Source organism: Nelumbo nucifera, chromosome 6 (assembly GCF_055504915.1).
Source record: "Nelumbo nucifera cultivar China Antique chromosome 6, China Antique-T2T, whole genome shotgun sequence".
NCBI lineage: Eukaryota > Viridiplantae > Streptophyta > Magnoliopsida > Proteales > Nelumbonaceae > Nelumbo > Nelumbo nucifera.
In genome coordinates, this window is record NC_142654.1 from 52,256,188 (window position 1) to 52,273,816 (window position 17,629).

At 39.6% G+C, this 17,629-nt stretch overlaps 1 protein-coding gene across 3 annotated transcripts; it reads left to right on the forward strand.

Moving 5' to 3' along the window:
* The first annotated feature begins 135 nt into the window (after window positions 1-135).
* Window positions 136-17,421, forward strand: LOC104588000 (polyamine-modulated factor 1-binding protein). Of its 3 annotated transcripts, none has more exons than XM_010245786.3 (3): window positions 136-291; window positions 3,092-3,977; window positions 17,015-17,421. In XM_010245786.3, exons 2-3 carry the CDS (start codon window positions 3,112-3,114, stop codon window positions 17,190-17,192), a joined length of 1,044 nt encoding a protein of 347 aa, XP_010244088.1. In that variant the 5' UTR covers window positions 136-291; window positions 3,092-3,111; the 3' UTR covers window positions 17,193-17,421. The 3 variants fall into 3 exon arrangements, with proteins under 3 accessions (XP_010244088.1, XP_010244089.1, XP_010244090.1); XM_010245787.3 differs by having other exon boundaries at window positions 137-291; window positions 3,074-3,977; XM_010245788.3 differs by having other exon boundaries at window positions 144-291; window positions 3,050-3,977.
* Window positions 17,422-17,629: the final 208 nt, after the last annotated feature.

Consider the following 17,629-nt stretch of genomic DNA (forward strand, 5'->3'; position numbering starts at 1 on the left):
TTTTTTCTCTTGCGTGTATAATAGACCAATGGAAACAACGATCACTCGATACTGAAATACACGCACGGGTATGTCATCAGAGACAACCAGATCGGACGGTTAAATTAATGGATTAGAAGTGAAAAAAAGATAAAATAAAAAAAGCTAAAAAGACAAAAAACCCACCTTCCCTGTTCCCAGTTCCCTCTCCATTTTCTTCCCATCAGAAAACGGGTTGGAAGAAACCTCTCAGGCTCTCACATCTGGAATTAAAACCCTTCAAAGGTTTCCTCCAGTCCCTCAAATTTGAAGGTTTAATCTCTTAATCCGAATCCTATATATATTTTGCAAATTATTCATGAAAGTCTTTTATTTTTAAAATAATTTTGTGTCCATATATTCAGTTTGATTTTGTTCGGTAGTCTATGTTTCCGTATTATTTACTGTTTCTTGGTTTGTATTCTGATCGAGTTTCTCTTGGAGTTTGAATTTTCTCGAGCAATAAGTAATTTTTCATTTGATTTACCGGGTTTAGCTTTTCTTTTGTTTATCCATAGTTCGTCCAAGCGGAGTAGTTTTTCTTTGGAGCTTTAAGACTTTGGATTTATACATGTATTTCCAAGATCATCAATTTGGGTTGTTTTCTCTGTTTTTTTTGGGTAAAGATGGCCATCTATCATTAATCGTCGAATATCTGTTTAAACAAAAGCTGTAGTTAATGTTGAAACTCAAAATGACTTCCATCGTTTTGTTGGATGTTTACTTAGTTCAGTTGACTCTTGTAAACTTCATTAGCCAATATCTAACCATTCAATATCTAAGACGCTCTATCAATTAGAGTTGATAGTTGTGATTAAAAACATAGTAAAAGAGTTATGGAATTAGGGTACAAGAGCTGTAGTTGCAGATCTTCTTGACCTTGGATGGAGTTATACTTGCACGGTTGCACCACCAAAAAGAACTAGAAGAACTGCATTTCTAGGCTATATGGAATCAAGCTGCACAAAAGAAAAATACAATTTTAGAATGTCTATTGAAATTGGTAGTTGTTTACATTATAGCAAAACTGGAAGCCTTATACAAATTTCTTGCCCTAGTTTCAGGATTTCTAGTGGCTCTTTAACATAATACACATTTGTGGTACAGATTTATATATTACAAGTTTCAAATTTCTCTTAAATGAATAGCTTAAGACCAATTTCTGCCAAACCAAATTTAACAAGTTTTAGTTTGAAAATTCAAGAAGAATCGAAAACTAAAGACTACAATTGTAGATTTATATGTGGGCTGCATTTCTTGTCATAATTCCCCTAAATTTCACTTGGTTCTTATGATATTGGCCTTTCAATGGGTAACCAAACAAGTATTTCAATGATAGTAAAAATGAGGGCACTTGCATGTTTTTGTCGTAAACAAATTAAATTCATTGTGCAAGTTTAACTTAATCATGTCTTTAAATTTTCATTCCTTTCATTCACATCTTGCATTGAGTTTATTCTTTAGTCTTATGTAGTGATCTTTGTATCACAGATGGACCATATTTTATTAATTGCATGATTGTTCCCTGCTGCATTAAGCCCATAGGCTGTTCCTTTTCCTTTTATTGGAGTTGTTTACTGTCTCTCCTTTAACAAATATGAACCTAATTTCTAACCCTACCAAACTTATTTGCAGAACCAATGCCCTTGGGAGGGATTTTGAGTTCTAAATCATGTTTAGTCTCCAGAAAGTATTCCTAGTTTCTTTAGATGAACAAAACTTATCCAAGTTTTGATGGTTTCACAAAATGGATAAGTGCATGTTGTTAAGTAACTTGTTGATAAAGATGATTCCAGGTAAATAATTGGCAGAGTATTGAGGGTGGATATTCAAACACCAGAGGCCCAGGCCTGAGATTGAATACTGTCTTTAGCATTCTGGTGACTGACTGTTGACAACTGATCGATGGCCTGTCAAATAAATAAATAAAAAAGATCAGCCAGAGGAAGAAGAATCCAAATAAGAAAATAAAGTAATGGACCAGTGGGGCCTGCTCATCATTTTAAGAAATCAGACTATTGGATCAGTGACAAAATTTGCCCATGTTTTGATTTTGTTGTATTGATGCATCACCTGTATATTGTGACAATTTCATATTTGGATGTGGAGATATTGTCAGTTTGATAGTCATAGGGGTATTTTTGCAATTCTTTACTAGCTATTTTCTGATTATTTGTCATTAGTGGTTTTTCTGATATACATTTGGAGCTATTACCCTAAATACATATAAGGATTAGTTTTCTTAATTACATTACTGTACTATCAGGTCAAAGTCATAGTCCTAAGCCAAGTAATTTCTTATTCCTAATTAGTGCATTAGTAGTGTTGACGGTTGGTCTTAAAGTAGGAAAATAAGGGAGAATGGCAGGCTGATCCTTTCCTGTTTGCCAAGATGAGGGATCCCTAGGGATCAGCTGTATTGGGGGAAAATGAACTATCCCTAGTTATAAGTCCTTCCTTTTTCACTTAATAAAAGTTATTATTATGGATACTGATAAAAAGTTATTATTATAGATAAAGAATCAAACTTTGTACACACCCAAGCACATACACACACACACATTTGTCTTCTATACAAAATTACGAATGTCCATACGTACATGTATGCATGCAAAGATAGATAGAACATATCAGACCTGATATTTCTTAGAAAGAAAGGAAGAGAATTTGATGCTATACAGCTATGCCTTAAGAGCCAAAAATTCTGCACATTCTTTATTAGTTCTGCCTTTGTAGTTCTGATAAAATTTTCCATAGTTATACACATAACTTGTAACTGTAATGACATATTCACCGGTTCAAATTATTGTTTTCTTTTAAATGCATTGCTGCATTAATCTTGATTGGTACTGCCAAGCACAACTTGTTCACAATATTAGTTTAAATGGGCTTTTCACAGCTTGCATTAATTAGAAGATAGAACAAGATTAAGCAGGGTGTTTTGTTTTATTTTAATATATAAAAAAAATATTTCCTTCTTACTTCATTTCATACCATGTACATTTATTTGTATGTCTATCGTGATTATTAGCATGCCCTGGTTCTTGGATTGAAGGTTTCATCTCAAATACAGTTCATTGCAATTAAGAGGCCATGTCAGTGAAAATGGAGGAAGATGTTGACTTCTCAACCCTGAAGTCTCAGCTTAGTGAAACAAGCATCATCTGGAAACAGGAGATGGAGCGACATCAATCTCAGGTGGATGCATTGCAAGCAAAACTTGTGGAGGTAAAGGCTTCTATCCAAGACTCTGGAGAAGATGCAAAGAAAGAATTAGAAGTTCTTTGGAGAAGGGTAAAAACTACTGCAACATTGCTTACATACTTGAAATCAAAGGCTAGAATAATGGCAGTTCCGCATTTAGCCCATACTTCATGTGGGATAAGACATCAAGAGGGGGTGGGGCTTGTTGACAAAAATGGCACGCCATTATGTGATTGGTCAAGGGATGTTGATCTTTCTTCCTTTAGCTGCACAGATGAAGAAACATGGATGAGAATTGGCAACAAACAAGGATCATTTGATGAACATGATGGAACTTATATTGGTGAAATACTTAAGTGTGTTCGCATGGTAACAGATGTCATGGAAGCCCTGGTTAAAAGGGTTATTATGGCAGAAACTGAAACAGCTATTGAGAAGGAAAAGGTGACTTTAGGTCAGGAAGAGATTAAAAAGAAGGCACTTCAGATTGAAAGCATGTCAGCAAAAGTTGAAGAGATGGAAAGATTTGCACTGGGTACAAACTGCATTTTGAATGAGATGAGACAGAAGGTGGAAGATATGGTGCAAGAAACATCTAGACAAAGGCAACGAGCTGCAGAAAATGAGCAGGAGCTTTGTCGTGTGAAGCAGGACTTTGAATCCTTAAAATCTTATGTCAGTAGTCTTATCAGTGTAAGAGAAACACTTCTTTCATCGGAGAAGCAATTTCAAACAATTGAGAGGCTTTTTGAGAGGTGCGTCTGTCTTGATTTGCCTTTACTAATTTTTTCCTCCATACAATATTCCTTTTGAGCTTGATGGATTTCTTGCTATTGTATGCGCTGTAGGTTTTAGTTTTTTTTAATTATTTATATATCTAGTGTTTACATGTATGTAAGGGAGGGCTTTCACTCTGCAACTTTTGGCCTTTTGAGGTGGGGCCCACCTTGAAAGCCCATAAGCAATGTTTGGTAAAATACCTGAGAGAGCCAAATTTGGTCATCATAGCTGTATTTAGATGGCTCTCTGTGAAAGCCTCTTCCATTTGAGTCTTCAAAGCAGCTGAACCAAAGTTAAGCCCTCCAAAATAGTCAACTTCAAATAGTTTCAGTAAGGCTCTAGTTATGATGATGAAACTCCTTATTTTGTGATTGCATTCTTTTCATGTTTCTATTAAGTGGTCTTCTATATTTTATGGTGCTTATTTTCATGTAAACCAGAGCTTTTTTTTTTTTTTTTAATTTTCAAATTTTTTAGGACTAACATGCATGATGTATTGCTTCAGGTATGGTTTCCATTGTTATGTTGGAAAACTGTGATTTTGATAGGTTAGCACCTAGCAATTGCATTATACTTGGTATTAGTTTAAAATCTACCTTACAGGAAAAGAAAAAAACAAACCCAGCAAAGAATGAGAAAACTAGAATGATGAAAACCTCATTGGAACAATAAAGTGGCAAAAATATAAATTTCTCAGCATGGATCTAAATATCCTGTGAGACTGTCCTACTGCTTCTAATGTAGTAATGCACATAATTTATACCAAAAACTGTAGACTAGTAATTCCGGTTCACCAAGATTAAATATCTTTTTTTTTGAAAGGTAAGGTATTAAACATCTAAGACCCAGAAACATCACACTATTATCCCGTGTCATACACTAATACACTTTTTGGTTCTCTAACCAAATTAATTGACTGTATTCATGGTTATAAATTAATAGTAAATGCCATATCAGGTTTCATTCCCATAGGGGTAGGAAGCATTAAACTATGGTTAAGCTATGTAAGTAATCTAAGCAGCAGAAGATTGCAAGGTGCCAACCAGCTGGTTGGTAAGGTTTCCTGCTGGTCGTAGCGGAGACTTGGGGTCGAATCCTACCTGCACCTGAGTTGGGGGATGGACTATCCCCTGTTGTGTAGCCCTTAAAAAGATATCAAAAAAAAAAAAAAAAGTAAGCAGCAGAAGACTATTCTAGAAAATTGAAAAAACTATAAATACTATATAGTGGATTAGTAACCAGCTTCTAGCTAAGTTGGCAGCTTATTGGCTCAAGAAAAAGGGGGAAGTTAGTGTGGTGTTTAATCCCTATGGCAGTTTCTTGGTGCATCTGGTATGAGAGAAACACCTAGGTCTTTGAGAGCTCATCTTCTTCTTTTCAATAAGTGTTAGGGAGTATTAAAGGGAGGCTGTGCTATTGGATGGCAGTTCACAAAGATTTCAGAAGGTTATCATACAGCAGATTTGTATTTTGATCAGTATTGCACGACAGATTTTTTATAAGGATATTTGTTCTATTGCTGATTTTTCTCCTTTCTGTTTTAGATTTATATATTCCCATGTACAGGGCACCGGTGTACATGGTATATATATTTATAAATATAATTTACCTTCTTAAAAATTACTATACAGTGGATTCTAGTAACTTGGAGAATATTGAATTTTTAGCTAGTGGTGTTTAATCCCTATGGGCTATGGCAGTTTCTTGGTGCATCTGGTATGAGAGAAACACCTGGGTCTTTCGGAGCTGATCTTCTTCTGATCAAGAAGTGTTGGGGAGTATTAAAGGGAGGCTGTGCTCCTGGCAGTTCACAAAGATTTCGGAAGGTTGTCATACAGCAGATTTGTTTTTTGATCAGTATCATACAGCAGGTTATTGGCTTAAGCAAAAGGGGGAAGGTTGTGTGGTGTTTAATCCCTATGGCAGTTTTTTGGTGCATCTGGTATGAGAGAAACACCTGGGTCTTTCAGAGCTCTTCTTCTGATCAAGAAGTGTTAGGGTTCACAAAGATTTCAAAAGGTTGCATACAGCAGATTTGTTTTTGGGGGGCATGTGGAGTCTAATCATCCTGGCTAAGTGAATCCCATATTTGATGTGACAATACATCTCTTACAATTTTGTGTTGATCGACCCAAAATGTTTCAGGTAGAACACAATGGTACCAAAGAACTAGTGAAGTAGTGAGTGACAAAATATTTTTATCTGTCATTTCTTCTACTGTGACAAGGGTTTAGAGGTTGGTTCTGGGAAATGACCTAGTTAACTCCATTGTTGTGTATATTCTAGGCTTTTGCTGTTCTTAGCATCCTTTTCCACTGGTTGCTTATCATATTTTCTGCCACCAGGCTGCCAGTAGATCCAATTCTAGTGCCAAGCTGTCCAGAGTCACTAATACTTGTCATGTGGACCTTGTCCTTTAGATTTTCTAAACATTAACAGTTGATACCAACATGTTAGTGTCACAAGTCCTGCCAATGCAAGGGTTCACAGCCTTTAATTTCCTTAATTTAATTATTTGGCTTATTTCCTTCAATATAATTGGAATCTAGAGTGATGGTTGATGCTTTCTGCAAACAAACAAAGAACAGTCATCTTCATTCCATCCACCCTATCATGTCCAACAATTTCATCTGTACAGTAACCTGAATTTCTGCTTCTTCCATTATATTCATTCTTCATGCAATTAAATTGATCTATACTTCAGTGTCTTCCTCATTGTCATATGCTTTACTGTCTTCAACATTGTTACTGTGGCAGCAATGTCAACCAGTATATGAACAAAGAACATGCATTGGAGAGAGAGAATGAAGGCATTAAAAATTAAATAATATGCAGGAGCTCAGTATTGTCATTGAGATTATAGGACTGGAATAATGCCTTTATATTCGATCTCTCTTGCCATATAATTTTTTTTTATCAGTCTATCAAGGTTCAAAGTATTGGAAACGCAAGGTGTATCGGAAAGGTAATTTTAAGAGACGTATCGAGATACGCTTTGGAAACGCATAGATACGGACGGAAAATCAAGATACACATGGATACATTAGAAAATCCAAAAAAAAATCTTTAAAAATATGAATAACAACAAAAATGAGTTGTATGTGATTATAACTAATTTATTTAAACATGAAAACCATTCTTTAATGATTTATATAAAGTATTGGGATATAATTAGTAATCGTTGAAAAAATAATAGAACTAAAATGAATGTGTGTGTATATATACTAATATTTATTAGTTAATGTTTTTTAAGTCATTTATTAGTTAATATTTATTATATATAGATTTAGATAATATTTTGATGAGTTACCGCTCACCTCAGAAGCCCCTTCGAGGGTGGCTTAACCTCCTGTAACAGAAGATGAAGGGGAAGAAGAGAAGGGAAGGTAGGAAGAGGATGGACTCAGAGAGAGAAAAACGAAGGGATATTCATTCACACCTTTTATTATATGATTATGGCCTTATATAGCTGGCCTATAGGTGTAATCATAGAGGGAATATCCTCTGATTGCAGGGTAACTAACTCTGGAAGATATCATGGAGGGAATATCCTCTGGCTGCAGAGTAACCAACTCTGAGTGTAACTAACTTTGGGGCTCTGTCGTGTGTCCTTTCTGTCTCCTTGTGAACTGCTGATGGGTCGTGGTCTGCTCCACTCCCATAGTTGGGTTCGGGGGGGAGTGTTTGGGTCCCAACAATTCCTCCCTCCTTAGCATTGACCTTGCCCTCAAGGTCTAGGTTTGGAAACCTCTCGTTCAACCTTAGATAAGGTTCCCAAGTGGCGTCTTCTGGAGGTAGCCTGACCCATTCTACCTTGGCTTCTGGCACAACCTGCCTACCTCGTCGAACCCAACGGAAATCCACAATTCTGATAGGCTCCGTGTAAATGTCCCCTTCCTCAGTGAACTGGGGTAAGTTGGATGAGATAGGAGTATGATTTCCCACAACTTTCTTGAGAAGTGAGATGTGAAACACCAGATGAAACTTTGAGGTAGTAGGGAGGTCCAATCTGTAAGCAACAAGGCCCACTCTCTCTAGCACCTTATAGGGCCCATAATACCTGGGAGCTAGCTTGTGCCAAGCCTGTCTTACCACTGAGACCTGGCGGTGAGGTTGGAGCTTAAGGTAGACAAAATCACCCACCTGAAACTCTAATGGGCGGTGGTGAGAGTCATAGAGGACCTTCATTCGTTGTTGGGCTTTTGTCAAGTTGGTCTTAAGCAGTCTAAGGATCTCGTCTCTTGCTAGTAGGCGGGTCTCTACTTTTGCCACCTTGGATGACCCATATTCATAAGGTAATATGGGAGGGGGTTTTCTGCCATATAGAGCCTTGAAGGGTGTCATTCCTGCAGCCGACTGATAAGTCGAGTTGTACTAGTATTCTGCCCATGGGAGCCAGTGGGCCCACTATCTAGGCTTCTCCCCTATGAAGCATCTAAGGTAGGCTTCTAAGCATTGATTAAGAACTTCAGTCTGTCCATCAGTCTGCGGGTGATAACTTGTGGACGAGTGCAGTTGGGTTCCTTGCAATCGGAAGTATTCCTTCCAGAATGAACTCAGGAAGGTAGGGTCACGGTCCGAGACAATGGATCTTGGTGTTCCATGCAGTTTTGTGACGTCCCGTATGAAGATGTCAGCCATCATTGCTGCGGTGTAAGGGTGAGGCAATGCAGAGAAAAGGCTGTACTTGGTGAGACGGTCAACCACTACCATGATAACCTCCTTCCCTGCAGAACGGGGAAGTCCCGTGATGAAGTCCATGGAGAGGTCTTCCCACACTTGCTCTAGAATCTTGAGGGGTTGTAGAAGGCCCGCGGGAGACTATGAGGAGTATTTCTGCTGTTGGCAGGTTTGGCATTCGGATACATAGTGCAACACATCCTTGCGCATTCCTACATGGTAGTGGCTGCTGAGCCTCTTTAGGGTCTGTAGCACCCCTAAATGTCCTCCCAACGCGGAATCATGAAACAACCTTAGCAGTTCAGTTTTGTGGGTGGAATTTGGAGCAACCACAAACCTGCCCCTAAAGAAAAGATCAGGTCCTACAATTTGGTAACCTGCAACCTGGGAAGGGTCACGTCTCCACTACAATTTGGTAACCTGCAACTTGGGAAGGGTCACGTCTCCACTTATCCCTAATGTCCTGTAGCTGCAGATCAGACCTGGCTTCTTGCTGTATAGCTTCAAACAAGGGAAAACTGGGCTGAGAGCAGGTCAGTTGGGCTAGCTCTTCTACTGTGATAAGGCATCAGCTACTCGGTTTGCGGGCCCAGGCTTATACTCTATGTGGTAGTCAATCCCATTAGTTTACTAAGCCATTTTTGCTGCTCCGGGGTGTGCACCCTTTGTTCTGCTATGTACTTCAAACTTCGTTGGTTTGTCCTTATAATAAATTGGCATCCCAATAAGTATGTACGCCATTTCTGTACTGCCATTACCACAACCATCATTTCCTTGACATAAGTGGACTGATTTTGGTGAGCTGCTGAGAGAGCCTTGCTGAAATAAGCAATGGGCTGCCCTTTCTGCATCAGGACGACCCCTACCCCTACACCCGATGCATCACACTCTATTTCAAAAGGCTGAGAGAAGTCCGAAAGAGTGAGGACTAGAGGACTAGAAACTGCTATCTTCAAGTCTTCAAAGGCCCGTTGGGCATCATCAGCCCAACCGAAAGAATCCTTCTTTAACAGACGCGTTAGAGGGGCAGCCATAAGCCCATACCCCTTAATGAAGCGCCTATAATAACCGGTAAGCCCAAGAAAACCCCTGAGAGCCTTTACAGTAGTGGGCTTGGGCCACTTTTGGATGGCATATATCTTTTCTGGGTCTGCCATGACCCGCCCTGCTGCAACCACATGGCCTAAGTACTGAATTTGTCTTTGTCCAAAGGAACACTTTGTCATTTTGGCATGTAACTGGTGCTCCCTTAGAGTTGTGAGGGTAAGTTTCAAATGTTCCATATGGGTGTCCCAATCCCTGCTGTAAACCAGAATGTCATCAAAAAACACCAGAATAAATCGCCTTAGGAATGGCCTGAAGATGTCATTCATGAGGGTCTGAAAGGTGGAGGGGGTGTTGGTGAGTCCAAACGGCATAACCAGAAACTCATAATGGCCGTCGTGGGTTCTAAAGGCTGTCTTGTGGATGTCAGCCTGGTGAACCTGGATCTGATGATACCCAGACCGCAGGTCTAGTTTGGAGAACACTTGTGCTTCCCCTAACTCGTCCAACAGTTCATCAATGAGGGGTATCGGAAACTTGTCCTTCACTGTAATTTGATTCGGGGCCCAGTAATCTATGCAAAAACGCCAACTACCATCCTTCTTCACTAGGAGTACAGGGGATGAAAAAGGGCTGGTGCTGGTCTGTATATGCCCTTTGTCCAATAGCTCTCTTACTGCCTTCTCAATTTCCAACTTCTGGAAATAAGGATATCTATATGGCCTCACATTGGCCGGTTTGGAATCTGGTAAGAGGGGTATCTGATGGTCATGGGCCCGGGGTGGAGGTAATTGGTTCAGTTCCTTGAATATGTCACCAAACTGATCGAGTATCGATCGTAAGGCCTCGTGTTGGGCTTCCGTGGGTTGGTCACAGCCCTGATTGTTTAAATCTGGGACTGTGTGCCAAATGCCTAAGTGCATAAATAAGGGCTGTCCAGCATCCTTGGAGGCCCGTATCATGGAAGCTAAAGTATCACCTTGGGGACTAGGGGGCTGCACCCCTTGTAAATGACAAGTCTGACCATCTTGGTAAAAATCCATTGTCATTTTGGCCCAATCATAAAGTGCAGGACCTAGGCCACGTAACCAATGAATTCCCAAAATAATATCAGCCCTCGAGAATTCCAATGGGTGGAGATCTACTACGAAATTATGGCCCTGTATGAGGATCTTTTCCTTCTTACATACACCATCACATAACATCTGACTCCCATTAGCCACATGGATCGAAAAGAGAGGAGTGGGTTGTATAGTCATACCCAGTTGCTTTGCCAAACGACAAGTGATGAAATTCAGGGTAGAGCCACTATCAATCAAGATCATCACAGACCGACCAACCAATCTTCCTTCTACTCGCATGGACTGAAGAGGGTTGAGGCCCATGAGAGCGTGTAAGGAGATCTTGGCTCCGACAGGTTCTGGTTCGTCTAATATCAGTTCACAGTCTTCTATGTGCTCTGGTTCTGTCCCTTCCGGCTCTTCCTCTGTCTGAAGGAGAAACACTCGTTGGACCCGACACTTATGGCCCGACCCAAACTTGTCATCACAGTTGTAACAGAGGCCCTTCTCGCATCGGGTCTGCATCTCAGCCCATGAGAGGCATTTGAAGGGCATAGTGGGCCTGGGCAAAATGGGCTTCTGAGAATCCCAACTTGTTTCATGGGTTGCCGATCGGCCCGTTGGGTAACCCTCACATTTGGGTAGGACAGCTTGCTGGCTCTGCGCAGGTTGTTGATTTTCTCTTCTTGCTGGCGAGCCAAACCCACCGCAGTCATGACTGTCACCGGACGGAGAGCCCTCACCTCCAGGCAGATATCCTCTTTGAGGCCTCCCACAAAACACCCCACTAAGGCCTTCTCCGGCCATCCATGTACCCTGGTCGCCATTCTCTTGAACTTGAGCTGGTAGTTTGCTACCGTCCCAGTCTGCTTTAACCGAGTGAGGAGTTCGTCGTAATCCACGAACGACGTCGTCCCAAAATGGATGCACAGAGCTTCAGTGAACTCCGCCCAAGTTACTTGAGGATGGTTTTGACGATACCACTGGAGCCATAGAATCGCGTCTCCTTCTAGGTGAATGGAAGCGATGGAGACGCGTTGGTGTGCAGGGGTTTCGTGGTACTCGAAAAGTCTTTCTGCTCTGAAGATCCAAGGAATGGGATCTTCACCGGAATAGTTGGGAAAGTTGATCTTAGTGACTTTTCCGGTGGGGTAATACCCAGTTCTTTGGCTGCTGGAAGCAGAGGCTTCCGCCCTTGCTGGGTGACTAGTCTCGCTGGATTGTTGCTGAGAGGCGATGCTGGAGACGACCACTTTGAGTTCCCTGAGTTCGTTCAGCACCTGGTGGAACCCAATCTCAAGCTGGTCGGCTCTATCATCCATGGTAGAGGAATGCGGCATAGCTGGCCTGCGATCTGGATAGCCTGGCTCTGATACCAATTTGATGAGTTACCGCTCACCTCGGAAGCCCCTTCGAGGGTGGCTTAACCTTCTGAAACAGAAGATGAAGGGGAAGAAGAGAAGAGAAGGTAGGAAGAGGATGGACTCAGAGAGAGAAAAATGAAGGGATATTCATTCACACCTTTTATTATATGATTATGGCCTTATATAGCTGGCCTACAGGTGTAATCATAGAGGGAATATCCTCTGATTGCAGGGTAACTAACCCTGGAAGATATCATGGAGGGAATATCCTCTGGCTGCAGAGTAACCAACTCTGAGTGTAACTAACTCTGGGGCTTTGTCGCGTGTCCTTTCTGTCTCCTTGTGAACTGCTGATGGGCCGTGGTCTGCTCCACTCCCATAGTTGGGTTCGGGGGGAGTGTTTGGGTCCCAACATATTTATTATATATACAAATTAGTATATACCTTAATTTTTAATAAATAAATATAATTTGTATTCATCTTATTATTATATAAATATTAATAATCAAATCAAATTTTAGCATTTGTTGGGAAACACATCCACCAATAAAAAAACATGTTGCTTTAATAAGCAATTGAGGTTGGCATAATGGTTAATTAATTATTGCTGTAAGAAAATGACTTGGGTTCAAAACTTGTTACATTCGGTCTGTGCTTTTTAACAAGTTATTTGACTTAAATAACATTTAAAGACATATTAATTGCCGTAATTAAAGGTAACTCAAATGAGCATTTAATTAAATAATATTAGCATTTAGTGACATCTCAAACTTTAAGGCTTAATTAAAATTGATATTAATGAGATAGAGGAGATAAATTAAATTTAAATTTAAAAAGGAGAGGGAAATTAAATTCGACTGATACATAGTGCGTATCGGACCGTTTCGGGTTGTATGGGCCGATACATACCTGAAACAGTCCGATACGAGGCCGATACATACCCGAAACGGTCTGATACGAGGTCAATACGGATGAAAAAATTCGAAACCATCTAATTATACATTTTTCGTGTATCGGAACTCTATTTTTTTTGTAGTCTTTTTCCTTGCATGAAAATTCTTCAAGGTGCTTTATAAAACCGTTTCTCAGCAAGCATGTTGAATTGTACCTAAGGTACTTGCCTCCCAGATGGCCTCTTTTCTTGCTCCTCTTCCTTCAAAGTACTTGCCTCCCCTAACCTTCTAGGTGGGATGTTCCCTGTGAAAGAAATTTGGAGCAAGCCTATTCCCCCAAAGATCCATGCTTTTTGTTAGGAAATATTCCTTGGTAAGGTAAACACTTGTGATATGCTGCAGAAAAGGAGGCCATATATTTGCCTTTCTCCTCATGTGTGTTCTTTGTGTAAGGAAAGTGGTGAGACCCTTTCTCATTTAATGATATCCTATTCTTTTGTGCATCGAATTTGGGAATTCTTTTGTACTCTCTTTGGCTGCAGGTGGGTTCCCCCTCAAGATGTGGCAGGACTCTTCAACAATGATTTCTTGAGACAACGAAGGAAAAGAGGGATGGTAATGTGGAAAGCAACAAAGGAAGCAATTTGCTGGGTAACATGGGAAGAGAGGAACAACAGAATTTTCTTGGAAAAAAGTAGAACAATAGAGGAAGTGATTGATAGTATCAAGGTGAAAGTAGCCCATTGGGTAAAATCCTTGGATAGCTTTCAAGTCTTCTCAGTCGTAGGCATTCTAAGAACATGGTCCGAAGTAGCACAATCTTCCAGAGTAAGAGATAAAGTAAGGTTAGAGTGGAAACCACCAAAAAGCAATAAAGTAAAGCTGAATTTTGATGGGTGCTCCTTTGGAAATCCAGGCATCTCAGGAACCGGAGGATATTAAGAAACTCTGACAGGAGGATATTGGGAATGTTCTCAGGACCGATTGGCAATGGAAACTCGCTGAAGGCTGAACTATTGGCATTACTACAAGGGTTAAAGCTAGCCAAACAACTAGGATGCAGACATGTTGAAGTGGAAGGGGACTCAAAAGTAGTAATAGCATGGGCAAAAAATAGCAGCCATACCCCATGGACGTTTAAACATGTGATTAGGGAAGTGGAGAAGATTGCAAAGGAGGTTGATGCTGAATTTAAATGGGTCCGAAGAAGTGCAAATGGGCTAGCTGATGGATTAGCAAAACAGGGGGCATTGAGACAACAATTATTTTGGGCTGCACTGTAATGAGGGGTAGAATAGAATGATTATAGGGGATCAACAGTCCCATCACCAAGTTGTATAAACTGCTTATAATCTGAATTTAATAAGATACATTTTTACTGATTAAAAAAAACTGTACCTAAGGTATTCCTTATAAACTTTAATTACTACTTAAAAATTTTTGTAGTCATACCCCTTTTTCTATGTTGGGCCCAAAGTACCCTCTCCTAAGTGGGCATTATAATGTGTTTCTAGGGCTTGGGCTTGGACGTGACCAGTGTCATCTTAACCTTAGCTAATAAAAGTGAAAATTTGACTCATAATGTTCCTGGGCCACCTCTGTACATGCATCCTTAATTATAGTGTTATGACGATGACGATAACTATCAGAAATAGGTAGTAGTTAATAGTCAAACAAAATAATATGATATACTTATCAATATATTTTTAAATAATTTTGCAGTCATGTCACCAATATTAGTAATTTCTAGAGGTAGACACGTCAGATACTTCTTGACACTTTAGCACCCATGTCACATGAGTTAGGTAACACTAGTTCTCCAACCAAAATAGATGTTTCATCCATGTTTTTGTTCCAAAGTCCATGAAACTTTTAAGTGCATTTTGGATTGCTGGACAGCTGTGTTCCATCTGAGCAGGTGATGCATAGTGTATATCATCCTTCTTATGGGTAAGGGAAATTCTCTGTATTGTCATAGGTTGACATTCTTCCACAACAAAATAAATTGATTGTTTGAGTTCAGACAGAAAATTGTATGGTGCCCCAAAAATTACAATTAATGTGATTATTGGACCCATCAATGGGGTATTTCTCTAATCTCACTCAAACAGTATGCCCATCTCCAAAGCCAGAACCAGTCCTCTTGGTCCACATTATAGTGTTAGCCAAGTGTCCAAGAACCAAAATTAAAGAAGTTTGTAATCTTCTTGCTATCCTAGCCCTTCTGAGGGGAATTTACACCTTGGATTTGGTGTGTCATCTGCAACTCCAGTTAGCTGATTTAAAGTTTTATTCGTTTATGTTTAGCTTTTAAAATAGAATTACAATGTCGTCAGATTGTTATGCAGGCCAATTACTTTTAGGCCTAGCATCTTTGATAACATGTGGTTGGGTGAGAGCATATGAAGTCAACAAGGTTATCACAACACCTTAGCTTTAGTGTCATCTGTTATGGTAACCTTGTTTATGTATGGAGTTGCCATAAACAACTCTATGGAATACAAATACTGTCGCTTCTTGTATCAGCGTATCCAACTTTTCTTTATGTTTGCAAAATAGAGACGGTATGTTGAATGTTCTATTATCATACCTTTAATTGTATACTAACATTCTATATTTAACTTATGCATCAGATTGGATATAAAAATATTCATATATGCATTTTTCTTGATAAGCTCAAGTGTGATGTATTTCATTAAAAAGGTGGAAATGTACGGTCCCCATGTATATATGCATGCATATACACGTACTTGTACAGTAAGATTGCATCGTTATTTTGTGGTTTACCAGTCAGCACCTAGGCACCAGGTTGTTGCCACATCACCTAGGAAGGCTGTAGCAACTACTTGGTGCCTCATTGCATTGACAATATTGCTATTCCTATGCCAGCTAAACCTGGGTTACCATGATAACTGCCACCAAAAGTAACATGATCTGTCTGTCAACCTGTATGGGAAGCCCTTATCTGATAGTGGTGGTAGAGTGTTGACTGTGGGATTTCAATGAGATTCTAGTGAAGAACAGTAAGAGAAATTCTAGTAGAGCTTTGCTTGGGAGCCCAAACCAACTGAAATTTACTATTGAAATGGCATAGTTCTTGTTTCTTCTGTAGATGTGAGGCTGGTTACCAGCTATTTAAGGACATTATTCAAACTAGGGGAGTTGGGGGATATGAGAAAGCAAGATGGCCAATCCTTTCTTTTATTTTGAATATACATGTTGATCTTTCCAAGCGCTACATGCCACAAAAGGAAGCATACCATGGCAGAACAATGAAAACAAAGTTTGTTTTTTGGCAAATACATGGGCATTGGGGTTGGAGAATAAAGAATAATAACTTTTGTGTCCAGAGGAATAAAAGCCCAAAGTCCTATAATCAGGGATGTCCAACAAGATATACACCTTGAGAGGATTAAGTAGTGGCAACTTCCTCAATTTGCACACTCATAATTTGGTTGCATGAGTCGTGTACCATCTTGAATATACTAGCTTGCTTCTTTGATTTCATCTGGATTATCAGCCAACTTGCCTTTTTTTATCAGTATCAGTCAACTTGCCTTTAGAATACTGTTAATAGAACTGAACTTTAATCTAAAGATAAAAGTAGCATAAAAACTATATCATAGGAAATACCTCTTCGAGCCACTTCACTCTATACATGTCTCCAATAAGTTTCTTTTTGGGAGAGTTGATGGTATCCAACTTCCCCCAGATTCATTTAATGCACTTTAGGAAGATTTTGGTATTTGTAGTCTAATTAGAGACTTAAAGAGTTTGCTTTGGCCAATGTTTGATTATTCTGGAACTTTTCAACTATAACCATTCTACCATTAAAAGAAAATATAAGTTGCTGGTACTTGCAGGAACTTCAATTTCTTATCATTTTCCTTGGTATGGTGAAAACTTTAGTACCTTGCGTCCTCCTTTTAAAACATGTTTTCCTGGCTACATGGTTTTCTTGTGAAAGCAGGCTGGTTGCCAAGACAAATCACTTGGAGGGTGAAAAGATGCGGAAAGAGGCCGAAGTCCAAAAATTGATGGAGGAGAATGTTAGGCTAAGTGCTCTTCTTGACAAGAAAGAGGCCCAACTGTTGGCCATGAATGAACAGTGCAAGGTAATGGCACTGAATGCTTCGTCTAGTTCCTAGCCTAATTCCTTTACCTACCGTTGATCTTTGGCTTGGGGGGGTGTTTCACAAAACACCATTTGCAAATCCACCAGAGTGAGAGTGAGAAATCTTTTAGATTGCAACCCATGTTTAGGCTCATCATTAAGAGAAAAATTGTAATATTTGTAAAAGTTCAGTTCCATTGTGTTATTCTCTAATGTACTCTTGTCTCTTGATCTGAAGTTACAAAATTCCAGGCATTGCTGCATGCGTGTAGTGTATTCAACAAACATAAAATCTTTTGTCCATCTTTTTGCTTGTATTTTGAGTTTTTGACGAGGGGTTCGACTATAATACTGGAAAAACTTACTGCCAATCAACTGGTATCATAAAAGAGTTGACCAATCAGGTGGTATTCATGACCAATCAGCTCTTCCTGTATCATGTCTTTCCGGTATCATAGATTTTCTCTTTTA

Bases quoted from the DNA above. Each gene is read 5' to 3' on its own strand.
- LOC104588000 (XM_010245786.3), top strand. From the start codon at position 3,112: ATGTCAGTGAAAATGGAGGAAGATGTTGACTTCTCAACCCTGAAGTCT. The intron at 3,978-17,014 runs GTGCGTCTGTCT...TTGTGAAAGCAG, and splicing joins ATTGAGAGGCTTTTTGAGAG to GCTGGTTGCCAAGACAAATC.